Source organism: Pseudonaja textilis, chromosome Z (genome assembly GCF_049901715.1).
Source record: "Pseudonaja textilis isolate UNSWEBS1 chromosome Z, rPseTex1.2, whole genome shotgun sequence".
NCBI classification, from domain to species: Eukaryota; Metazoa; Chordata; class Lepidosauria; order Squamata; family Elapidae; genus Pseudonaja; species Pseudonaja textilis.
In genome coordinates this window covers 106,819,050-106,846,274 of record NC_142008.1, presented here as the reverse complement: position 1 = coordinate 106,846,274, position 27,225 = coordinate 106,819,050, and the positions used below count along the sequence as shown (strand labels likewise).

Below are 27,225 nucleotides of genomic sequence, written 5' to 3'. Positions count from 1 at the left end.
AAACATTTTTAAGATGAGATTTTAGAAGTTCTTTTATACATTCTGATAAAATATATTTCAGCTATATTGGGGGAATTGAACATGATCCCTGTAGTTCAGATTAGTTTAAATTGTGCACATAAAATGGTTGAACTACTATAGGATGAGGATGTGAATAGTATTGTTGGAAATCATGAATCTAAGAGCATAGAGGTATGCTCCTGTCATGGAAACTAGTTTAAATCATATATGTTCATATAATTTGAGTTTTCACAGAATTTGGAGATAATAAAAACTGGCTTGAGGTCATTTTTTAAAATGATACGTGTTAAACATATGTAATTCATGTTGCATATCCCTTCTTCATCTAGTGTCTTTTGAAGAAAAACTGGTGAGTGGAATTTTATACGTAGAAATGTAACTGGATAAGAAACACAGTATCGGACACAAAAGGATTAAGAGAACACACATTTGAATAGTCTTTAAAAGCTTATTTTTTCTTAGGACAAGCTAATAAATGTTCTGGCATTCATGTGCATGTAACATAGTTCAGTGCACAAATTAGCAAACAACCCAGACTCAGTTTGGTTCTACATTGTCATTTTTCTGACACTCAAGCTGGGTTGACTACCAATCTATTTAGGGCTTTATTAGCCTAGGCAGGAAGTTGATTTTAGAAATTCTTGCCTATATTCTGGTTCACAAATGTATCTTCCTCCAGATGTTTTAACCAAAAGAATTCAAAAAATGAATGAATCATTGTCTGTACCCAACTTCCATCATACTGAACTAGATTTCCAAACTCATTAGATATACATCACAAAAGTATTCAGTGGAATGAAAATTTTTTATGATCAATCCAAATGCTTTGTATATACATTTTATTTTCTTTTTTCTTGCTAGATTTTTTCCTGCAGGTGCAGTCTGCATTTTTATGATCAATATTGATCTGTTGGTTTCAAGAAAAGTTAACTGGCTTGCCGTCTGAGCCTGACATCATGGGCTAAGGGAGACTGACTGGTTCAAAGTCACTTAGGCCAGCTTTCATGCCTAAAGCAGAACTATAATTCAGAGTCTCCTGGTTTCTAATCAGGAGCTTTAACCATCGGCTCAAACTGATTCTGCACATACACACTCAGTGAAATATTGTGACTGGGGGTAGAGGTGATGTCTTTTAATTTGAAGTACCCCATCATTAGGAATGCAGCGTACAAAGATGTGTTACATCTGTGACAGCCAAGTTATTGGAAACTGAGTTATAGTTGTTGGGATCAACATGTCTTGCCTTTATTACGGTAGTGACTTAAGGGGTGGCAATTTATTTTTTATAATAGGAGAAAAACATCAAACCTATTCACCATGTTAGGAAACATACAGAGATCAAGAGAAAAAGTCAGATATAAGAATACTAGACATGGATCCTCTTACCCAATATTTCTATATACTTGGTTTTCCCTTTATGCTCTAACCAGATGCTCTGTTCTCATTGGAATCTACTTTGTACTGATGGAAATTTTGCCTTTTAAAAATATTGATAAACTCTTAACTCTCGCTAGTCCCCAATTCTCACCCCATAAATCCACGTGGGAGTTAGCAACAACTGTGGAATCTTCTATTTTCATTATTTCTCATTCTATCTAGTCTGCTTTAATTTGATGCACTATATTTTTAATGCTAGTCCTCACTATATTTTTGAAAAGGCTTGTCTGTATTTTTGATAGATGTGAATAAAAGTCAGGTATAATGTTGCAGAAATGTGATTTGTGAATTACTGAGAGTAACTTGCTTACAAATTGCTTACATGCTGATTCAGGATCAAGTCCAAACAAAAATCTTAAAGGATAAATAGAAATTGGGTTCAGAGGCAAAGCTGATTAAGATATGAGAGTCCAAAGATTTAATATCTTTCTCTTTAAGTTTTAGTACAATAGTAATATTGTTTGTGAATATTCCATGCCAAATTTTGCCCTTACACACTGCATAGAGTCATCAAGCACTCTGAAATTGTCATGGAAAAAAACCCCAGTGTTGTTCTGTTTTCTAGTACAAGGCAATCCTTGACTTATGCCTATTCATTTAGTGATCATTCAAGTTTATGTCAGTGCAGAAAAAAAATTCAAACAGACCTTGTACTTATAACCACTGCAACATCCCTGAGTTCATGTGATCATGATTTGGACACTTGGCAATCATCACACCATTTATGATGATTATCTATTCCATGGTCACATGATCACTATTGGTGACCTTTCCAGTCGACTTTCTCAATGGAGAAGCCAGCAGGAAAGGTAATGAGTACAACCACTGTAATTTGCTTAAAAAATGTAATAAAATCAGGTTTGGTCACATGATGCTTTGCTTAATGATTGCATCATTTAACTTTACAGTTCCTATTGTTGCTGTAGGTTGAGAACTACTGATGGTGAATAACGCTTCCGGCTGAAAAAGGATGGTTCACTATTTGACAGAACAGAATTGAACATGCCCATCCTAGGTATGATTGTGGAAAAGTGTCTTCTTTTCTCTCAAAGAAAAGTGGGCTGAAAAGATGTAACATGGTTGTCCCAATAGAATTATGTACAAGGCAGAGCTACTTAATGTGAGTATTGCTACTGTACAAGATATTACTCTGTGTTAATGTGATAGGAATTTAGGGGCAAGTTCCCAAGTTAGGGGTGTTAAGAAAATATATTCTCCTAATGGAAGAATGGGGAATGGAAGAAAGTATGAATTTCCTTCAGCCATGAACATTTCACATCTGAAAGTCATGATCAACTAGACGGAGAAATCCTGATAATGATGGTAATTTTGCTAACTTCTTTTTAGATTCTTGTAGGTTGACACTAGTGTAGAAAATATATTTCAAAAATATAATGTCATTATATAATAATTTATAATAATTTAATTGGAGTGACAAGCCACTTCATGGTTATCTGAAAAATCATCAAGGGCATTTTCTTAGATTTGAAAAGATTAAGCCAAGGCAGTTTTGTTTATTTAGAAGAAGTTTTGTCACCAAATGGTGAATGTTGTACAATTCTGGCTCTGATTGCTTAGTACTGTATAAAAGCTTTCCATTTTATCCAGAAACACTTACCTCATATGTCCTGCAGCTAAAACTTGACTTTTAAAAATAAGGTTCAAAGAGGCAAGGTAATAATTATGTTGAGAATCCATGTCTGTTTTTGCCAATAAAATGCTGAAAGAACCTAGCAACAGTACTGTTGTCTGAATTTTACTGGCCCCATTTTTCTTTAACCATCTCTTCTTTTAGTCACCAGCCACTCTTCTAAATTAGTCTGGGATGTTGAACTATATAATGCTGTATTACCATGACTACTGACTGTTTGGCTAGAACTCTGGAATTGTTCCAATTGCTGGACATTTCAGGTATTGGTATGCTGCAAATTGGAGACAGTATGGGTTTTAGAGTGGACCCCGAACATTATTAACACAATTAACAGGCATTCATTATGTTTGAAGTAAAATGTTGATTTACGAAAAAATATGTAGATCTTTTAAATTAATGTGCTGAGACAGAGAGTTCATTTGTCTCTTAAATATCAACACTCATTTCAATAATAATAAGCCAGGTAATGGACAGAGATAGGAATTGTTTGAGGAAACTTCCCATTTGCCATAGAGGTGAAAAGTGGTACAATAAAATAAATCAAGTAAACTATAGTTATCTCGTTAAAGTATGAACTAACAAAATTATAGTCAAATGATTGTTTAATAATGATATCAGGCTATATAATTGTTGATTGATAATATGAGTTATTATGTAATATAACTACAATGGAGACTATGAAATGGATGCACAAAAAAAGTGGTAAACCAACCGACACACTGTCTGTAAACTCATGAAGAAAAGGATGATGTTTTTATGTTTTATGTGTTTTTGTTTGTAGTTAAAATTAATAAAACTGTTTTAAAAAAAAAGAGAAAAGTGGTACAGAGAGATGATTTAATATCCACTATTTATGTATACTTATTTTAAAGGTGAAAAGCTAAGGAAATACCTAGGTGCCCAATGGTAATAGTTATAAAATTAGATAATGAAAGCTAGTTTACATGGATATAGCAGATTGTACATATAACTGTCCAAACTCCTCTCCCACCAATTTGTAGCAAAAAAAGGGAAATTACTTTTAATTCTTAATTGAACTCAATCTATTTCCTATGGATTGGACTGCCATTTGTCAGAAATCGTGTAGGGTTCCCCATTTGGGCAGGAGGTTGGACTAAATGACTTATAAGGTCCCTTCCAATTCTGATTATCTGTTAATCTGTTAATCTATTTTTATCTTACAGTGACATTAATTAATTATCATTAATTATTAGGTAATTATCATAAGTAATTTGTGTCATATACAGTTAGACGTTGGTACACTACCTTGTGAATATCTTGATCTATGTATTAAATAACCTTCCCTTCACAAAGAAGCCCAGGATGGTATACTGTATATGCCATAATAAAAAATACAGTTAAAAAGAAGAACATAAAATAGCAATAGTAATAGCACTTAGGCTTATATATTGCTCTACAGAGTTGTACAGCACTCTTTGAGCAGTTTACAATGTCAGCATATTCTGGGTCTTTATTTTACCAACCTGAGAAGAATTTGCAGGCTGAGTCAATCTTGAGCCCATCAGGATCTAATTCTAGACTGTAGAATTAGCCTGCAGTACTGCATTCCAAGCATTTGCACCACCAGGGCTCCTTAAAAGAGACAAACATTATGAAACCAATCATTAAATAAAAGAACTTGACTTAAAAAAATGGTATCAGAAAAATGTACAGGTAATCATAGGCTTATGACCACAACTGGGACTGGAAAACTCATCATTAATTAATGTAATAAAATGAGACATCATCTAACTGTAGTTTATTTCCCTGCTGGCTTTCCCATTGACTTTACTTGTTAGAAGCTGTCCCGGAAGAATGCAACTGGCAATTACATGACTCTGGAACACTGCATGGAAAAAGCATTATATCCCACTGTTAAAAACCCCAATGCTGTGAAAAATAATGAGTGGACATCTTGGAAAGATTGTGTCTTTCTGGCCAGGATTCACATATATAAGTGAATTGAAAGCAGTGTTTCAGGACAAATGATGGTTTTAAAAAATGTTTGAAAGGAGCAAGCTATATACATTAGTATAATTGCTACATAATCAACATGAGTTTTAAAGTTTTCCATTGGCAGATACAGCAATCCAGCTAAGGTCTCTGTTAAGTGGCTCTCTTGAAAAGTCTTAGAGAAATGTCTCAAATGTGGCTCTCACACCAGGCTTAGTCTTGTGGGAATTTCTCCTCCTTGGTCTGGTTCTCTTCTTCCCAGGCTGCAGATTGGAAGTTATATGACCCAGGGCAAGGCAGGGGTGTTTCCTACTTTCCTTTCTGTCTGGCTGACTCACAGCCTGGGTCTTCAGTCTTTACTGCTTCTGATTTGCCTTTGCAATTAGGCAACTCACCGATCCTGCCATTCACACCATGCAGTCCTCTTTGTCCTTTCTGGGTGAGTAGTGTCTCCTTTACTATTGCTACCCTTATTTTCCTTGGGGGAGCAAACTGGCCCTTTGGGAGTGGCTTAATATTTCTACCAGCAAGCCTATGATTCCCATCAGAGTTATGGGAAAGAATGTACTAGTGGAGATGTGGTTGCATAGGTTTGATCTGCTGTAGGAGGAAATGACTTTTTGTGACAGTAACAGAGATGAATCCTCATGGATCAATGCAAAAGTGTCATCAAGATTTCAGTCAGGAAATACAAATAATATTTTTATTTTAAATCAGTGCTTTCATCTATCTTCTAGTCTCAAGTAAACATTGCTGAAGACTTATGCTACATTTTGCATTCATTTATTCTACAATAGCTGCTTCAGGTTTGTGAGGTTAATGAGTTATAATAAATTGATTTTGATTTATTTTAAACACAAATCACTTAATAGTGGCTTTCCTTAATGTATTTTAAAGCTGTTTTACAACAGTTTATAAAGCAGATTACATGATGAGAGAATGGAAAAACAACATTTTTGGTCCATTTAGTTATTCATGCATAAGAATACCCCCCCTCCCTGCAGTATTGATTCTAGAAAAGATTAAAATGTCAAGAGCTCACAGGCACCTAAGTAAATTTTAATAAAAACATTCCTGCCATCTCCTCAGCAAAAGATGGCAGAAATCTATTATGTACTTGTTCCAAAAATTGCAGGTAGTCCTTGATTTACAATCCAAATTGAGTCCAAAATTTGTGTTGCTTAGCAAAGAAAATTGTTAAATGAATTTTGTCGCATTTTACAATTTTTCTTGCCACAGCTATTAAGTGAATTACTGCAGTTAAGTTAGTAATGTCTGTTAAGTGAATCTGGCTTCCCCATTGACTTTGCATGTCAGAAGTTTACAAAAAGTAGTCATATGATCCCTGGATACTGTAACCATCATAAATGTATGCCAAGTATCTGAATTTTAATCAGGTGATCACAGGGTTGCTACAATGGTTGTATGTGTGAAAACAGTCATAAGTCACTTTTTTCATTGCCATTGTAACTTCAAATTGTCACTAAATGAATGGTTGTAAGTAGAGAACTACCTGTACATAAAGGAGAACACACACATGTAGATAGTTGTGCTGCATTTTCTTTTAAAAATATCCATCTTAAATCTTCTGTTTGAGAAAGGACAGCACTTGGCTTTTGCAGATATGTCTCATCTATTGAGACAGTAAAGCTTTATAGGTAGTTGTCAACTTACAGTCATAATGGAGCCTGCCCATTATGGTTATAACCATATTATGGTTATAAGTTATGATGGTGATAAAGCATGTCCATCTGATTTTACTACCTTTTTTGCAGCAGTTAAGTGAATCAGTTTGATCATTACATGTGGTTGTTAAGTGAATTTTTCCTAATGGGCGTTTTTGCCAAAAACTGGAAGTAAACACTGAGTTTTTGAAAAATCATAAATTATGGCCATGGGACAATGGGACATTCCAAATGGCTGTAAATGTAGGCCTATCACTGAGCACATCAAATGTGATCCTTGGTATCCTTGGGGAACAGCCATCGGAACTTCAGAACTGGTTTGTAAATACTTTTTGGAGAGTCCACTGTAACATGAAACAGTTGCTAAGAAATTAGTTATAAGTCAAAGACCATCTTTTTTTTTCTGGTTCCACATCGTGCTGATACTTCAGAAAGTATTCTTCATTATCAGCTGGATACTTCAAGCTCATTGCTTCAAGTTCTGAATCAGCTTATTTTGAAGGATTTATGTCATAGAATGGTGATAGTGGCTAGAATTGAAATTGGTTTAACTAAGGTATCAGGTCTGCAGAGACATAACTAAGAAAACCATTGTATTGTGAGTTCACATTTGGAATAGTGATGAAGCAAATATGAAGAACATGTTGAATTGGACTCTATGGTTGTCAGAGTCTTAGAATAATTTTACTGTCACTTTGAATACACACTAATCGGCATACATTAAAATGAAATTTCATTGCATACAGCTCTCAAAGGGTCACCACCTCCAGTATGCACTACATAAACATGACAAAATAAATAAATACAAAATTTTGTCAGTGCGCACAGCTTTACTACATGAGACAAGGAAGAGCAATAACAGCAAACAGGTTTGTAATAAATAGTGGTTTTATCTACAAAAGAATATATACTATACATACACATACTACAGGTAGAGGTCAAACAAGTAGCAAATTACAGCAGGAAAGAACACACAGTGAAAGAAATACCCTAACAGGGCCTCTTATTATTATATAAGCTCTTAAAGAGATAACAGCCAAAAACCTTGCTGACTCATTCCCATCATTACGTCATTGCATCAGCTGGTCAACTCTTAAATCACTACCCTGACAAAATTATGCATATATCCACATATAGGACATGGAAAAATAATACAATTTAGTTCAGATGTATACATATACATGGTGAAAGAAAGAAATCTCTAAGTTTACCAGGCGGATGGCATAGGGAACAAAGCTGTTACAGAATCTGGTAGTCCTGCTAGAAATACTTCAAAACATTCTCCCAGAGAGGAACAACAGAAATAGACCATGAAGTGGGTGTGTAGGGTCTCTAATAATGCTTTGAGCTCCAAGCACATAGTGCTTAGAAGCAGTATCCTGAATAACAGGAAGTGACCTTGCTATAATTTTCTTGGCTGTCTTTACCACTCTGAATGGACTTTCTGAAGCACTGCAGTCACCAACCAAACAGTGACGCAGTTTGTTCAAACACGCCCAATTGTGCCTCTGTAAAAAGTGGCCAGGACAGAAGGAGAAAGATGTGTTTTGCAACTGATTCTAAGCTTGACTTTTGAGTTGCCCCTGGAAGAAAACAAACCCTGGGATATAAAATAGATCAATAGACTGCCCTAGAGTAGTTCTCTCTGAAGCAAAGGAGGGATATTTTCAGTAGCTTCAAAGATTAGTTAAAACTTAATCTCAGTACTGCAACTCAATATATGGAAGGCATGGGAGAATAGCAAATGGCCTGATCCAAAATCAACCATATTACCTAGAACCAGGATGTGAACCTATGGCACATGTGCCACAGGTGGCACAGAGAGCCATTTGTGCGGGCATGTGAGCCCCAACCAGACTTATCTGCACTGCACATGCACACATCCCAGCTGCTTTTTGGCCCATTTTTCAGCTTCCCAAGTCTACAGAGGCTTCCCTCCAGCCTCGGGGAGAGTGAAACAGCCTCAAACAGACTGAAAATCAGCTGGGAGGCACATGCATGCACAGTGCAGGTAAGAGAGGGAATCGGGTGTTGTATATGCATGTGCAGGGGTGTGTGGGGTGCATTGCATTGTGGGTGCTGGCATGCGTGTGCATGCACTTTCGGCACACGACAACAAAAAGGTTTGCCATCACTGATCTAGAATATACCACTCTGTTAATATTTATTATCTAAGCTGGATTCTTTATCTGCATAACAGTAGACTGAGCCCTAGTTATTTCATGAGCTGACAAAATTATCAGAAGACAGTGCCATGAAATTTCTAATGTGTCTTAGTATACTGTATATTTTTATGCAGAATAGTTTCCTGGAAATCAGACTTGTTTAGTATAAAATGCCAAACACTTAAATATTGATAGAATTTATAAGGAAAAATATTATTATTAGCTAAGACAGAAATAAATATTGTCTGAATTCATATTTGATACACGATCAAGCAAATTCAGAATTATGGCTTAGTGTTGTAAAGTCAGCCATTGTGTCTTACAGACAGACACAATAGTTTATTCAATAAGCAATTGTTAAGCAAGCTGTGCTTTAAGATCTGCAAATTAAATCAGTAGAAGAGAAGCATAAATTGCTTTAAAAGATGCTGTCTTGGAAATTACAAAAGTTGTTAATATAATATTTATTGTATACCAAAGCTGTAAGCTAGGGTCACAAATTGAAAAAATGTGTAGTAACAATTGCATACAACTTCCATGCTCTTGCCAAGAATATTGCATAACTGTATCAACTAAGTCACTACATGAGCTTGATTTGAAAGAATCTTTTCCTTTGATGTTATTTGAAACTGCTTCTGTATCTCAAAAATAGTTTTTTCCCTGAATGTGTAATGCTTGAAAATATTGCATTCATCTAAATAAAACCCAGAATATAAGGAGTACTGGCTTTCATTCCTGTCTTGCTTTGTTTTTGCAGTTGTCTTCTTGAAACTTCATGTCACAGGTAAATCCAATTAAAATTTGACCACCTTGATTTTTGCCCTGATCAATTTGAGATTGATGATCTATAGTCACCGCTATATTTATATTCAAGCTTTTTCCAAATATGGATGTTTATACTATTATATTGGTGCCATCCACAAGAGGGCAATATCAGCAAATTCAAGGGAACCTCAGATTTTTCAGTAATAGTTGGGAAAGCCCCAGAAAAATGGGTAGCTAAAGCACCAAATTTGCTTGTGGTGATGGAACAAGACTCTTTTGTTGCACTTCATTGTCTTTTATTTTACATGTAAACTAAAGTGGATCAGACTAGTTCACTGTGTGGTACTCTATCAGAATGCTTCCAGATAAACTAATCAAATGATGGGATGACTTGTGCAATAAAATATAGGACATGATTTGCATTTTTATACTGTGTTTTCCATGATGTTGCTCAAGAATAGCAAAATTATCATGTTATTTTTTTAAATTACCAGTTTGCAGATGATGTGTTTCTTTATCTATTGATTCTGGTTTTGAAATCATGTAAAGCAAATAACTGAATGATAAAAACTGATTTATAGAAGTTAAAGAGAAAAGATTTCAGTATATTCAGGGTATCTTGTTTAAAGTGAAGAGGGAAAACAGCTCTCTCTTTCTCTCTCCCTGCCTCCCTGCCTCCCTCCCTCCCTCCTCCCTCCCTCCCTCTCCCTCTCTCCCCAGGCGCTTTCCAGATACGTTTATCTGGAGGTCCTAACCTTTGTGTGGGACGGGTAGAGGTTCTCCATAAAGATGAATGGGGGACAGTCTGTGATGATGATTGGGACCTGCGTGATGTTGCTGTTGTGTGCCGGGAACTAAATTGTGGGGAAGCCCTTTCAGCACCTCATGGAGCCTGGTTTGGTGAAGGAATTGGTTCTATCTGGCTCAATGAAGTACACTGTGCAGGTACTGAGAGGCACCTGCTTTCCTGCCATCACCGTGGCTTTCACAAACATATTTGCACCCATGAGGAAGATGCCAGTGCCATCTGCTCAGGTAAGGTTCTTGTTACTGTCAACTTTTTCACAGGATGCTTGTTTTAGAAGATTAGAAGTAATTTATAGTGGAGTTCTTGATGCTCTCTGAGCTTGGTTACTTGGTGGCAGATGTTTCATTACCCAACTAGATAACATCATTAGTATAAGTATAAGATTTACTTTCTGCTTGTATATAGTAGTACCCTGCCATTTTTGGTGGGGTTGTGGCTTTCTCCTTAGTAGTTCTCTGATTTGTTTGATTTATTTTATTAAATAATTATTAAATGTGAAAATCAATATCATGATTGAAATCATGAAAAGCAAGTACAAAGCACATTTATATATTTATATTTTAAATGGAGAAGACTGTCAAAGTAATAATGACTCAACACAATTTTCACCATTACCTAAATCCCACCCTGAAAAACAGAGTAGAAAACTGTGCCTGAAGCAATAAGATTTTCATCATATTTCTTTAAAAGCAGCTTTTTTTCCAGGTCCAACTGTTTAGATGCAGGAAACATTTTCTATATCTACATAAGTAACAACTGCATTACAGTTCTTGACACTACAAATATTTGTACACTTTATGTTTGCTTCTCCACAGAACTGGCTATATCAGGTGAATTGATTCTCACATAGAAATACCCTCTATGCTATCTTACTTAGAGTAGCTTCCAAATCTGTTTCAAGTACATATCAGTATTTGAGAAACAAAGACAAGAGTTTAAATTACAGTAAAAGCTTGTTGGGGATAATTGGAATTTTTCCAAAATTAGCTTCAATATAGGGACAATCCAGGCATATAATTTAATGGAGAAGTTCACCTTTTCCTCTGTCCCCACCTTAAAGCTTAACTAATAAATAATTGACCAAATCCTCTTTCAAAGTTTAGCTTTTTACTGTACTAAGTGGGACCTGATGTAAAGAGTTGAATCTAAGGTAAGCCCTCAAACATCCATTAGCGTCCCAAAAAAGTCTGCAGGATTGCCTCTTGTTGAGGTATCTACCCATCTCACCATATGCTCCAAGCCATGCTCCAAGTTCCTTCTCTTAAGTACATCTACATTGTGGGTCCTCTAAAGCAGGGGTCGCCAACCTTTTGGACTTCAGGGACCACCAAACTCATAATTTTAAATCCCAGGGACCATTAGCCAGTTCTATGAGCATAGCCTAATTTGTGGGTGTGGCTTGGTGGTCATGTGACTGGCTGGGCATGGCTTGTATGTAAATATTATAAATATTTATATAAATATTGAATTTTTTTTATAAAAAAGAGCAACTTTTACCCAAAATCAGGCAAAGCAGGCAGGCAGATTGAGTTGCTCACAGAATCATTCAGTGATCTATCTATCTGCCATCGGCTAGCTCATTCTCTCAAATTTGCTTGCTGTGAGTCTACACTGAATAATAGAATCTTCAGTCCTAAGGAAGGTTCGGCTGTGCTTAAAGCAGAGCCTAAGATCTAAAGACTAGCTAGAAAGCAAGAAATACAATCATTTCCTGCTTCCTAGCTAATCTGAATCTCCCGCACAGAACAGATGATGGTCGAAAAAAAGGAAAAATAGCAATTTAGCAGGCAAGTTTGCCGAGTAAGGAGTGAGTGGGTGGGGAGGGTTCCTGCGGGCCATGTGGGCTGAGCAGCCTTGTGTTTCTGTGCAGCCTGAATTAATTGCTTTCGGGGGTGCTCTGGGTGTGAGATTTCTCTGTGGCCCATCAAAATTTTCTCTGGGCCCACTGGTTGGTGACCACTGCTCTAAAACTGGGGTCTCCAACCTTGGCCACTTTAAGACTTGTGGACTTCAACTCCCAGAATTCCTCATCCAGTAAAGCTCAATGCAAATTCTGGGAGTTGAAGTCCACAAGTCTTAAAGTGGCCAAGGTTGGAGACCCTAAAGCAAGCCTTTCCATTGCAACTCTTTTAATTTTCAGTTTAAGACCTGGCTCTTCCCCCATGTGCTGGAATGGGAAGAGATCAAAATGGCCTTTACTGTTTTTCCTTCACACTTTCATTGTTCGTGGTTTTCGTTTTAGTTGTATATATAACTTTTATTTTTGGGTATAAGCCATCTTAGCCAGTTTGGCACAGTGATTAAGGCATCAAACTAGAAACCATGAATTCTAGCCCCACCTTAGGTACAAACCCACTGGATGACCGTGGGCCAATTACTTTTTCTCAGCCCTAGGCAATGGCAAATAATTTCTGAAAACTTTGCCAAGAAAACTCTAGGGATTTCTCCAGGTAGTCTCCAAGAATCAGACATGATTGAACAAGAGGAAAAAAAAGCTTTTTTTTTAAAGATGAGGAAGCTGTACTAATGTTTTAAATAAATCAATACATAGTTTTATAGCTTTCTGTGCCTTCTGGAGCAATGAAATGCTTCTTCCTACTTGTCTTTACACAGAACAGCGTTTCCCTATTTTTACTGCCATTCCTGCCCACATACCTCTCAAGAAGGGAAAAATGGAAGGAGTAACAACCACAAGGCCACTTGTGTCACCTACACCTATTGAGGGTGAGTACAATTATAAAATTCACACTTCCATTGTTTGCACAGAAATTGTCAATCTCCAGAATAGCATTAAAAGTCATTATGAGATGGAAGAACCATCTCCACAATGACTTTTTTATACAAAAGATTTTTGATCTGAGTCATTTATCTTGAAAATGATTTGTAAATTTAATATTTTGGAGCAGGTAAAGAAGAGATGCAGTACCAAACCTCATAATTTAAAAGAATTTTATACAGAAAACAAACAAAACAAAAGGCCTGGATATGATTTAGAGAATATTATTTTTCCCTTTAAAAAATGATACTCTTAAGTTTATGGATGTGTAGTCTTCAAGAAGTAAAGAATATTCAAGCTTAATGAAAGGGAGATGTTATTTTTACTTTTAGAACATTGTATGTAGCAAACCTGTTTTCATATGTACTTTGGGCTATTCCAGAATCTGCCTTAAATTCCTTCTTTTTGTCTCCAGAAACCCTAAGACTTGTAGGTGGCAAAAATCAGTGTTCTGGCCGGTTAGAAATATTTCATGAAGGACAATGGGGGACAGTATGTGATGACATGTGGGACCTTCTGGATGTTACTGTCATATGCCGAGAGCTGGACTGTGGGGAGGCTCTGGCAGCACCAGGTGGTGCCTTCTTTGGTGAGGGAAACAGTATCATCTGGCTGGATGATGTGCAGTGTCAAGGAGAAGAGACAAAATTGACAGACTGCCACACCAGTTCCTGGGGGACAAACAACTGCCGACATAGTGAAGATGCTGGGGCTGTGTGTTCAGGTGAGAATGACAAGGCACATATAACAATTAGCTAACTAGGTCTTGGAGAGGAGCGCTATAAGACAAAGAACTAGGAATTTCTGACATAGTTGTTTATATTCTGACACCTTCCATAGCAACTCCCAAAATCCTAATAGGCATGGTTAAAGAAACTGTGATGATGTGTAATTCATAGAGTCATGTACATGTGAATGATGGGAAATGGAAGAAGATTGCTTAGCATTTCACCAATTTTTTCCCCAGGATTATTTTGGAGAAAATCCATTATAACAAGCTAATAAAAATTTCTAGTTCAAGTTGCCAGCTGTATATTCAGCCCTTACAAAGACAATACATTTATGAAAAAGACTATTTTTGCTCTAAAGAATTGTGGAATTACTACTGTGGCATACATGCTGTCATTTATTGACTTTTTTCTCAATAGGTGCAATGTCCCCTGCCATGATAGAAGAGCATACAGCCATGCTTACAAAGACCTTACCTCCTCAGAGATCCTGGTCTGTGACACCAATTCAAATTCCACACCCTATTCAGTTTACAAGAAACCAGGAAGAAACTTTGACTAGTCAAAAACACACAGATGATATTCCCAAAGGAGGTCTTTCAGAAAGCGGTGAGTAAGAAGGAGAAATAGGTGACTACTTCCTTCATGAAAACTCAGATCAATGTTCTCCAACGTACTGATCAGGGGTGGGATTCTACCAGTTTGCACCTATTTGCTAGAACCGGTTGTTAACATTCTAAGCAGTTCGGAGAAGTGGTTGTTAGAAGAAATTACTGGCCTAATCCTGTAAGGAAGGCAGGAAAGAAACATTCTGGTGTTGCTTACAGAAGTTACCTCTCCATTAACTCTTATTACATTCTTGGCAGGACTAGACTTCCTGTCTCAGGAACGTCTCTGGAGCTTTTTTCCCCTCCTTTGCTGGTACTTTGCTTGTTTGGAGGACCATTCAAAGTTATAATGGCACTGAAAAAAGTGACTTATGACCATTTTTCACACTTACGACTGTTGCAGCATCCCCACAGTCTGAGAGGCCAGGTGAGGAGATGCGTGCCTCGATGTGAGTGATATTGAGTTGGCCACGCCAAGCCAATAACATGACCACCAAGCTACGTCCACCTAGTCACATGACCACCAAACCATGCCCACCAACTAAGTCATGCCCACAGAACTGGTTGTTAAAAAATTTGAATCCCACTGATTTGTAGTGATTTGTAGAAACATATTGCCTTTGGTTACACTAGCTGGAAACTCTTCCAAGTTAAAATCTCAGCCTAAGACATTAATTTAGGAAAGGATGCAATAAATAATCCAGGAGCAGTTTTTGTTATGTATGTGGGAAGTATCCATGTTAGTATCCTTAAAAGCAAAAGGGGAGATAAAGTGGCTTAAATATTGTAATACTAGCTCAATATCCGTACTTCACTAGAAAACTATGTGGTCGGACTTAGTTTTGGGGGAAGAAAATAAAGGGGAAAAAATTCTGCCTCTGCAGACCTGCATCCATCAGTATTCATCTGGCTAGCATCCTGACAGTGTGTGAGAGAGTTGAGGGTTGTTTGGAAACTGAAACAGTATATGCTGTATGAGCAAGAAGGAGATGGCAAGGATCCTGGCTGTGGCTTAGCTCAACTATTCTGTACTAAAGCTGCTTCGTGCTGTGAAACTAAAACTGAAACTCTTCTCCTCTGCTTGTGTTTTGCATTTGGAAAATATTTCTTTTCAGGTGGGGAGGGGGAGTAGAACTCCTTAGCATCAGAGCATGTTAATAATAATAATATATGAAATTTGACGAGGTGTATAGGGTCAGCACAAGTTATGCTAGACACCATAACTGCCCGAGAGAAATTCATATTCGTTTCGCAAGGAAGTGTGTGAGAGACCTAATTCTTAAAATGTCCAGAGAAGAAACAATAACATATAGAGGTAAAGAGATTACAATTCTAAAACATATCCCAAGGAAAGTGAGGGTTATAAGACAGGATTATAAATTTTTGGCCAATTATTTAAATAAAAAAGAAATCCCTTTTAAATGGTTAATCCCGGAAGGGATGTTAATAACATGGAAAGAGAGAAAAATCAAAATAGTCTCTATAGAACAGGCCCAAGACTTTCATGATCAGCTAATAGGCATGGATGACCAATACACCAAGGAGGAAACTAAAAGGAAGCCACAGGATGAACGTAACCGCCATAGAAACCAAAAAGAAGGACTTCCTCAAAATTTAGGGAATGATAAATCACAACCAGGGAGAGAAGAACCAATCCCACAACAACAACAAGAAGGAAACCGAATTATTACTAGACAAAAATCTAAACAGATCTAGATAAATGGAGATAGGGAAAAAACTCCTCTCCATTAATATAAATGGTTTAAATTCAACACTTAAAAGAAAAAGGATATTAACTAAATTAATTAGACAAAACGCCGACATAATATGCCTACAAGAAACACACATAACGAAAAAGGATGAAAGATATTTAATTTGCCCGAAACTTGGAAAACTCTTTACAGCACCAGCAGACAAACATAAAAAGAAAGGAATAGCAATATTTGTGAAAGATGATGTAAAAGCAGAACTAATCTGGTCGGATCCGGAAGGAAGAACTCTGGTTATACAAATTTGGATTAATCATATCACATTTTTATTGGTAGCAATATATGCGCCAAATGAAGAACAAGGGAAATTTTTCAAAGATCTTCATCAGAAAATAATAGGCTTCGAAAAAAAGAATATTTGCATGATAGGTGACTTCAACTCCATTGCCGATTATCAAAAAGACCATAGTAATGTGAATAAGAACAAGAAAGGGAAAAGAGAATTCTCTATGCCCTGCAAGGACATGATGAGAGATTTAAACTTAATAGACTTATGGAGGAAACTAAACCCAGAAGAGAAACAGTTCACATATTATTCAAATCCACATAGAATCTGGACTAGAATAGATATGGCCTGGATGGATGGGGAATTGGCCAATGAAATAAAAGAAATTAAAATTCTACCAAATGAATGGGCCGACCACAACCCAATACAATTAATTTGGAGAGATAGGAGAAAGACAAAGAAAAGATGGACACTAAATACCCAGTTAATAAACGAAGAAAAGTACATTGACAAGCTGAAAGAGGAATTAAATTATTTCCTAAAAGAAAATAATAATGAAGCAACTACAAAACAAAATATTTGGGATACAATGAAGGCAATTATAAGAGGAACGACAATCTCTTATAATGCCATGAGAAATAAAAGAATACATGCCCAACAAAATAAATTCCAACAACAAATTAAAGAATTAGAAATAGAACTACAAAAATCCCCTAAAAACCAGAGAACACAAAATCAGTTAATAGCAATTAAACATAAATTGAACTTACTTGAACAAGATAAAATAGAGATTAACTTGAAAAGGTCCAAACAAAATTATTTTGAGCATGCAAATAAACCAGGAAGATGGCTATCCCATAAACTTAAAAAAGAGAAAGAAAAGAGATTGATACACCAATTAATGGACAAGAATGACATCTTACAACATGAGATAGAGAAGAAAAAAGATATCATTTACAACTATTTTCAAAGATTATATAAAAAGGAGGAAGTTAATGAAGATAAAATAAGAACTTATTTAGAGGAGACGAATGACAAGGTAATTGGAGAGGAATGGATAGAATTATTGAATAAAGATATTACATGGTCTGAATTGATGTCAGCAACGGAAAACCAAAGTAATAACAAATCTCCAGGACCAGATGGGATTCCGGCAGAACTATATAAAGCAATATTGGAACTAGTAGGACCACTGATGCTGGAAGTGTTTAATGAGGTACTTCGGGCAGCCAAGATGCCGGACTCGTGGAGGGGGGCGCTGTTTCGCTAATCCCGAAGGAGGATGCAGATCATAGATACATCAACAACTATAGACCGATTTCACTTTTAAATGCCGATTATAAATTATTTACTTCTATCATAGCTAATAGAGTAAAACAAGCTTTAAATTCACATATCCACGAAGACCAAAATGGATTTCTTCCGTTCCGACAAATAAAGAACAATTTAAGAACCGTTATTGATGTACTAGAATATTATGAAGCTCACCCGGAGAAACAATCCGCACTTATGTTTTTAGATGCTGAGAAAGCATTTGACAACTTAAATTGGCACTTTTTAATTCAAAAAATTTATAATATGAGCCTTGGCACTAAATTTGAAAACATTATAACAACAATTTACAAAACACAACAGGCTAATATACTAATCAATGGCGAACAAACAGGTCCAATAAATATAGAAAAAGGTGTCAGACAGGGCTGCCCTCTCTCACCTCTTCTTTTCATTTTTGCCCTAGAATCACTCTTAACACGGGTGAGGCAAAATTCTGAAATTAGAGGAGTGAGGGTCAAATCAGAAGAATATAAATTACAAGCGTTTGCTGACGATATGGTTTTCTTTCTGGAGGAACCCTTGGAAAAAGGATATAATCTAATAAAAGAATTAGAATGATTTGGCGCAGTGGTAGGATTAAAAATTAATAGAAAAAAGACGAAATTAATGACCAAAAATTTAACAGGAAATCAGAAGGAAGAATTAGAAGCAATGATGGGGATACAGGTAACAAAAAGGGTCAAATATTTAGGAATATGGTTAACCTCACAAGGTAAATCACTTAAAGAGAACAATTATGACAAACTACTTCAACAAACAAAGAAGGATTTAGAATCCTGGAATAAGCTGCAGCTATCCTTATTGGGCAGGATTGCTTCGATTAAAATGAATATATTACCAAAATTTCTTTATTTATTCCAGACAATTCCAATTAAGTTGCCAAAAAACTTTTTTTGAAGATTTAAATAAGATTACACTTAACTTTATTTGGCAGGGGAAAAAACCTAGGATCAATGTAAAGGCCCTACAAGATGCGAAAAGTAGAGGGGGCCTAGCTCTGCCAAATTGGGAATTATATTATTCGGCAGCTAGCCTATTATGGTTAAAAGATTGGGTGAACCTACTTAATAAAAGAACTTTAACATTAGAAGGGCATGACCTCCAGAGAGGGTGGCATGCCTTCTTATGGGAAGTGGGGAAACCCAAGCAATCTTACTTTCATAGACACCTCATTAGGGACTCATTATTAATTAATTGGAAAAAAATATGCAAAAAACACTATTTAAAAATTCTGATCTGGCTATCAACAACGGAGGCAATGGTACACCCCAATAATTTGGACATAACAAAAATGATTAAATATAAAGATTTATTAGATCCACAAGGAAAATTAAAAACTCGACAAGAATTACAAGAACAGGGATTTAAAATTGATCAGTGGTTATATATACAAATTCATAGCAGATACAAACAAGATATAAAAGACTTTGGGATTTATAACAAACTGCAGAATCTAGATAAAATTTTACTAGGATCAAATAAAAAGAACATATCCAAATTCTATAAATACTTACTGGAAGTAGAATTAGAACAGGAGATAGTCAAAGGGAACATGATAGCCTGGAGCAGGAATGTTGGAAGAAGTATTACATTATCAGAATGGGAAAAGATTTGGAATAGAAATATTAAGATTACAAAATCGGCAGCATATAAAGAAAATACATACAAAATGTTTTATAGATGGCACTTGCCCCCTTCAAGGTTAGCGAAAATGAACCCAAACACTAGTCCAAAATGCTGGAAATGTAAAAGCATAGAAGGAACCTACTTTCATATGTGGTGGTCTTGCAAAGAAACCCAGAAATATTGGCAAAAAATCAGAAAAGAACAAATCGAATACAAACCAGAGTTCTTCCTACTAGGGATCTCTGATAAACATTTACCTAAAAAGATGAAATATGTAACAATTCATATCCTAACTGCGGCCAGATTAGCATTCGCCCAGTGCTGGAAATCATCCTATATACCTACAGAACAAATGGTCATCCAGAAAATATGTGACTGTGCAGAAATGGACAAATTAACTATAGCACTTAAAAATAAAGAGTCTTCAACATTTTATGATAATTGGAACTCGTGGTATAATTGGTTATTTCAGAGATAAACTGCTTAATGAACAATGGGTAATTTAAGCATAGATATTGACAAGATGTGTGTATTTAAATTAAGGTAGGAGAATTGGATCTTGCAGACTGTCAAAAAGGATATCTGTCTTTTTTTAAACGTATTTTCTTTTCTCTTCCGTTTCTTTGTTTCTTTCTTTCTTTATATCTCTTTTTCTTCTTTTTTTTTCGGTTTGTAAGACCGAGCGTTTTTTTTCTTTTTCTTTTTCTCCCCCTTTTGTATATGTAATGTCGATATGTTTTTAATTGTAAATTCAATAAAATTTATTTAAAATAATAATAATAATAATAATAATAATAATAATAATAATAATAATAATAATAATATATGAAATACTAATGTGCTCTGATGGTCATCCTTTCTTAGTGAGCACCTAGAAGCCAAGAGGAACATATGTGCTAAATTTCAAATTTGTAGGCTTTATGGTTCTGGAGATTCTGTGATGATGCATGAATGGTATTTCACGTTTGTATATATATAGATAATGTGTTTTACATCCTTCTTCATATGCCTCAAGAGAAAGAGGAAGTATATTTAAATTCAGGCTCTCTCAGATGGGAGAGTGGAGCCATTAAACTGAGGTAAACCCCTTTCCCCATTCCCCCTGCTGCAAATTTCTACCACACTGTCATAAAGTTTGTACAATCATGCCAAGTTTTGTTAACCACTTGTTTTAGTCAGCCAATTTAGGGTATCCCATTTACACAAAATGGTATACGAAGTAGTAAGTAGTGCTAGGTGGCAGTAGTTTTGTAACATGGAGAGATATTACTGTACTTTGCTTAGTGATCTATTAGCTTATCTGAAAAAACATTGACTTACTATTCACATTTGCAGTGAAACTCCACCAGAACTATACTGTTGATGCATTTCACCAGTTCTGCGTTGCTGTTGGTATTCTACAAGTTTTTGTAACTGAGGAAAACCAGATAAAAAAGAAACAGATTGTGGCCTCTCTATTCCTCTAATAATTAAAGCCTAAATCCTTATGAATATCAGAAAGTTTGTATTGTCTTCCTAATTCTATTCACATACCTGATTAGATCGGTCTCTTGTTGGTAGGAAAAGGAATTCAATTTTCTCAGGAAATGCTGATTTTTTAAAAATAATCTCATAGGAAATAGGAAACAAATCATATAAGAAAGAGTTTGTACTCTATACAGGGAAACAAAGTGAATATTCTCAACTGCTCCAGAAAACATGGATTAAAAAGGATTGGTACTCAGATTTCATAGAATGGTTCCAACCAAATGTGCTTGTATGTCTGAAGAACAGAGACTTCTAATTAGAGATATGAAGTAAAGATGTGGATATGTGTTCTCATTATGCTTAATCCACTAGAAAACAGAACAGGAAAAATGGGTGGACCTTGGCTGCAACAATCATAAATAATTTATATCCAAAAAAAAATGGTAAATAAAGCACTATATATATTTCATTTTCTCCAAAGTTCTACCTATCCTTCCTTCCCCAACCAAGGCAGGATCTTTTCCCTATTGCTTCAAAGACTACATATTTTTCTCTGATGTAAGTAAATACACCAATGAGAAATCATATTCCCCAGGGCAGCAATTTTTATGGAAGACATTTGTCAGAGTATGAGTTTATGAATTGGAATAGACATGATAACAGGTCAGGTAATGGGAACTGTTTGGTGACTAAGAAACAGCACTTGTTGTGAGCTATGGGAGGCAGCTCAGAGCTTGGGCATGACTTAGCTCTGTACACACACATACACACACACACCCCTTTCTGTGTATATTATAGCTTCTGTGATGATGTCTTCTGCATTCTTTTGGTTCTGATTTCTGCTGCATGGTAATATACTGTATATTATTGTATATAAAGAAGTTTCTCCTATAAATGAATGCTACTAAATTATTTATTTGTGAGCTGATTGGATTGCTGCAAACTCTAATAGGTTATGGGCCCAGACCACACACACAGTAAGACTGAACTGTAATTAAGCTGAAGGACAGCCTGAGTTAAAAGGAAAGCCTGAGAAGGCTTTCAGGATGGCTGTTGAATTCAAGGAGAGCTCTCTTCCTTGATTGGGACAGAAGAATTATATTGTTTGGGCTGCAAAATTTGATTGCTTCCTGAAGGCTAAGGAGCTCTGGGATATTGTTATTAATCTACCCCAGGCACCATTAGCAGCAGCAGATCAAAAGAAGCATGATAAGGCACTGGCCTACATTATCTTAAGTTTAGAAGATGAACAATTTTTGAATGTAGTTGATTTAAAGACTGCAAATGAGGTTTGGCTGAAATTGAGAAATGTGCATGTGAGTGCATCAGCATGCAATATTGGTTCAATGTGCCTGTTAAGTTCGGATAATGAGAGGCTGAACCAGGGCATGGATGCAACAATACTTTATTAGGATAATAAAGGACTGAACGTGCTTGCCAAGCCTGGAACTGGCTCGCAGCGATCAGCGACTGGTCGGACCCTGCAGCCTGCTTTTATAGCTGGCTGCTGGGGTGAACCAGCCAATGAGAGGGAGGGCAACCGCCCCCGCAGCGCGGACGGACCTGGGTGGGAACTTCTTTAAGTTCCAGGGACATAACACCCCTTCCCCCCAGATGCGAACACGCATAGTCCTTAAGGTACGCGGGAGGCTTATGCTGGCACCCAGAACGGCGCAACTTGGGTGAGTTGTCTGGTAGTTCAGAGTCTGCAGAGGAAGGTCGAACCGGTGGGGTGTCACGAACGCGTTCCTCGGTCAATGCTGGTTCGGGACTCGTAGGGCTGGTTACTGGGGATGTGTTCCCGTTGACTGGTTCGGACTGGTCAGCCGTCTGATGGTCCCGATTCGTGTTCGGGCTCCCCGGCTCGGCTGCAGGTGTAAACAGGTCACCGGAACTGGTGCTGATGTGGGGTTGATGCTGTAGCCTCGCACTGGTCTGCAACCCTGAGTCACTGCTAACGATAGTGCCTAGGCGCTTCCGCAGCTGGTCCAGGTGCCTTTTCCAGATTCGACCATCCTCCAGTCTGACTCGATACGACCTGGGTCCGGTGATGGCCACGATCTCGCCCGGGATCCACAGAGGGTTTCCAGCGAAGTTCCTCGCAAACACGGTTTCCTGTAAGACAAAATGCCTAACCTCCGATGTGGAAGCGAGGGGAGAGTCAGGGCAGTAATGTGGGTGAAGCCTGTCCAATACAGTCCGCAGGCGTCTACCCATCAGGAGTTCAGCTGGGGACTTATTAGTGACTGTGCACGGGGTTGAGTGCTGGCTCAGCAAGAAACGGGAGAGTCTGTGGTGCCAGTCTTCCTTGCTGAACCTAGCTAGAGCTTCTTTAGTGGTCCTCACGGCTCTTTCTGCCAATCCGTTACTAGCAGGATGAAAGGGAGCCGTGAAGATGTGGCGGATGCCCAGATTGGCAGCGAAGCGACTGAACTCGGCTGATGCGAACTGGGGCCATTGTCGGAAACAATAGAGTCTGGTAGCCCGTGTGTTACGAACAGGCGAGTCAATACCTTGGTAACCGCTTGCGTGGTGGTTGTGGATAGTTGTGCCACGTCAATCCACTTAGAGTAAGAGTCCACGACCACCAGGAACATTCTGCCGTGCACCGGGCCCGCTAGGTCGATGTGAATCCTGGACCAAGGTGCGCTGGCGCTTTCCCACTTAGTGGGGGTGGCAATTGGAGGAGATGGACGGGATTCCTGGCAGGGATGGCAGGAGCTTACCCATCTGATGATGTCATCGCCGAGGCCAGGCCACCATACGTAGCTGCGCGCTAATGCCTTCATCCTGACGATGCCAGGGTGGCCCTCATGCAACGCCTCCAAAACTCGGTACGCAGTGAGGTCGGGATGACCACTGCGTGCCCCACAGCAAACAGCCCTGCAAACTGGATAATTCCTGTAGGCGGGTCTTAAAAGGCGTGAATTTGGTTTCAACATCACTGCCCGGCCACCCCCTCCTCACCCAGTCCAGTACCTGGGCGATCGTTTTGTCTGCCTTGGATTTGGCGGCAATGTCAAGGGCAGTGATGGAGAGGTCCAGTTGGGTGACCTCAAAGATAGCGTGGACCGGGGCAGGATCCTCGGCTGGAGCAGGCAGGGGGCAGCGACTGAGGGCGTCTGTGTGGGACAATGTTTTACCTGGACGGTGTATGAGTCTATACGAGTATGCTGCTAGGAAAAGAGTCCACCTCGTCATTCTAGGAGATAGGACTTGAGGGGTCTGTTTGTCACCTGCTAGTAGACCTAGGAGAGGCTTATGATCCGTGACCAGCTCGAAAAAGTGGCCAAAGAGAAATTCATGAAATTTCTTCACTGCTGCGACAGCTGCTAAAGCTTCCTTATCAATTTGGCTATAATTGCGCTCTGTAGCAGAGAGCATCCTGGAAAAAAAATGCGATGGGAGCCTCGGAGCCGTTGGGGAGCCTGTGGCTAACACTGCCCCGATTCCAAAAGGGGATGCGTCCGCTGCTAGTACTAATGGAAGGTTGGGGTCAAACTGAATAAGGACCGCCTCTGACGTGAGTAGTGATTTGACTGCGCGAAAAGCGGAGTCTTCCTTGTGTCCCCAATGCCAAGACAATTTTTTATCCAAAAGTCTGTGCAGGGGTTCCGCCACAGATGCTTTATGGGGCAGGAAAGAGGCGTAAAAGTTCAATAGCCCCAAGAAGGCTTGTAGTTCCGCTTTGGAGGTTGGAGTGGGTGCCTCGTGAATTGCCTTAACCTTGGACTCCAGGGGGTGAATGCCTGAGGCATCAATTTTATAACCCAGAAAGTCCACCTGTCTAGTGGCAATGGCACATTTTTCTTTTTTTAATTTGAGGCCATGCTGTCTGAACCTCTCTAACACTGCTCGAACTCTCTGGAAGAGTTGGGGTCTGTCCCTGGCCGAGACTAAGATGTCGTCGAAGTAGGGCACTACACCAGGGAGGCCCTGCAAAATCCGCTCCATGAGGGATTGAAAAATGCCTGGGGCAACACTTATGCCAAATTGGAGACGCTTGCACCAGAAAGCACCCCTGTGGGTGACAATGGTCTGGAGTTCCGCTGTTTGGTTGTCAACAGGGAACTGTTGATACGCTTGAGACATGTCCAATTTGGCAAAAATGCTGCCAGGTTCAAAAGTGTGTAATAAGTGCTGAATGACGGGCACTGGGTAAGCGCTAACTTGTAAAAATTTATTAATTGTGGTTTTGTAGTCCGAGCAAATTCTCAGGCTGCCGTCTTTTTTGAGGGGTGTGACAATGGGCGTCTCCCATTTGGCGAAATCTGTTGGCTCAATGACCCCTTGTTTTAATAATTTATCCAGTTCCGCATCTAATTTAGGCCGAATAGCGAATGGAACTCTACGAGGTTTCAACCGAATTGGGACTGCTTGGGGTCGACTGAGAATGAGATAGGGTACCGTTATAACACCCCAGCTCATTGCTGAATACGTCTGAGTAGTCAGCGAATAGGGAGTCAGTGTCAGAGGTTGAGACCGCATGGACTCCTGTTAGCCCCAGGCCGAGGTGGGGGAACCAATCAAGTCCCAAAAGTATAGGAAGGTTGCCGTTAACTACCACTAGAGGTAGGTGGCCTTTGAAAGTTTTAAAATTAACAAGAAACTTGCCTCTGCCAATTACAGGAATGGTCCTCCCCTGGTAGTCCTTCAGGCTAAGCTGGCACTTCTGGAGCCGGTTTCTGGATATACTGGGCTGTAGTTTCTTGAGGGTGCTCCAAGAGATAATTGAGAGCGCTGACCCCGTGTCAACCTCCATGCTGCAAGGTTTACCTTCTAAATAAACGGAGAGAGAGATTTTACTAATGGTATGGCAAGCGTGCTTATTATGGTGGCGGGTGCGACAGTTCAATATTTGCCTTTGGGGTCCGGAATGTGAAAAGGAAGGGACCCTTTGTGCCGAGTTGTGAGTGGCTTGACAGACTCTGGCGATGTGCCCCTTTTGTGACAATTGTTGCAGGTGGCTCCCTTGAATTTGCAGGTGGTCCTCAGGTGAGATCCACCGCAGGATAGGCACAGGGTGATGTGCTTGGATGGACTGATGCTTTCTCGCTTGGCTCCTACCTGCGGTTGTCTGGTGTGGCCAGGCGGTGGATGTCGGCCGCATCACTAGGGTCCTCCTCGATGACTACCTCTTCAGAGTGGACGGAAACTGCAATTTGTTTTGGGACAGGACCTTGGATCTCGGTGGCTGAGTGTGCTGCCAGCTCCGCTGCCAGGGCTTCCTCGACGGCTTGAGCGAGGTTGAGGTCCTTCCTGGCGAGTAGGCGTCTTTGAAGGTGAAGATCCTTGACACCACAGACTAGCTGATCGAGGAGCATGTCATCCAGGTAGGCCCCAAACCCACAATGGAGTGCTGCAGTTCTGAGGGCAGCCATGTACTGGTTGATAGTTTCTTTGTCTGATTGTTTCCTCATACGGAAGGTGAACCGCCTGGCAATCTGTGAGGGTCTAGGAGAATAGTGGTTAGTAAGGATTTCTAACAGTTCTGTCCAGGGGACATTTTTTAACTCACGTGGAGCCACGAGTGCTGTGGCAGTATCAAAGACGATGGCTCCGCAGTAGATCAGGAAATATGATTTTTTTCTGTGCTCCCCTGCATCAGCCAGCCCAATGGCGTCGATGTAATGGTTAAAGCGATTCTTGTATGACTCCCACTTCTCCTCATCCGGTTTGAACGATGGGAAGGCTGGATTGGAGTTCATGATGAGAATCTCGTTGGATAATCTGTTGAGAAAATCTCTCTGGGGCAGCAGCAGGAAGGTTTTTTGTGCCTATGGCAGGCAAGTGATTTCAGCTCTGGGGAGGTTTTTTCACAACTCTCTCCCTCTCTCTGGATTAACACGAGGTTAGACTGCAACGGCCGATGGCAGCGTTTTGAAATTCGCGCCTGCGTGGGCGTCAGTGACTTCGCAATACAGCACCGCGCTGTACTTCTGGGCGGAAATTCAAATGACAGCTGTTTGAATTTCGCGCCTAAAGGAACGAGCGGCTGCGGCTCGCAGCGCTACACTTTCTCTGTAGCCGGTTGGCTAACTAGCGGCTACAGACGCTTCACTCTCACTGTCTGCTGACCGCTCTCTCTGGCTGCGGATCAGCGTTCGCTCTCGTTGCCTGCTGACCGCTCTCTCTGGCTGCGGGTCAGCGTTCGCTCTCGTTGTCTGCTGACCGCTCTCTCTGGCTGCGGATCAGCGTTCGCTCT

At 39.0% G+C, this 27,225-nt stretch overlaps 1 protein-coding gene across 5 annotated transcripts in view; it reads left to right on the top strand.

The window, feature by feature from the left end:
- Positions 1-1,867: 1,867 nt before the first annotated feature.
- Positions 1,868-27,225, top strand: part of LOC113448576 (uncharacterized) — a 42,720-nt gene continuing 17,362 nt past the window's right edge. For 2 of the 5 annotated variants that reach the window (XM_087915454.1, XM_087915455.1), the window contains exons 1-6: positions 1,868-3,369; positions 9,670-9,696; positions 10,398-10,712; positions 13,099-13,209; positions 13,677-13,985; positions 14,410-14,598. In XM_087915454.1, coding sequence (XP_087771580.1) covers positions 3,312-3,369; positions 9,670-9,696; positions 10,398-10,712; positions 13,099-13,209; positions 13,677-13,985; positions 14,410-14,598 — 1,009 coding nt within the window. In that variant the 5' untranslated portion in view covers positions 1,868-3,311. Of the gene's footprint in view, positions 3,370-4,695; positions 5,502-9,669; positions 9,697-10,397; positions 10,713-13,098; positions 13,210-13,676; positions 13,986-14,409; positions 14,599-27,225 lie in introns of those variants that run through there. The other 3 variants (XM_087915453.1, XM_087915456.1, XM_026719279.2) reach the window with 3 other exon arrangements.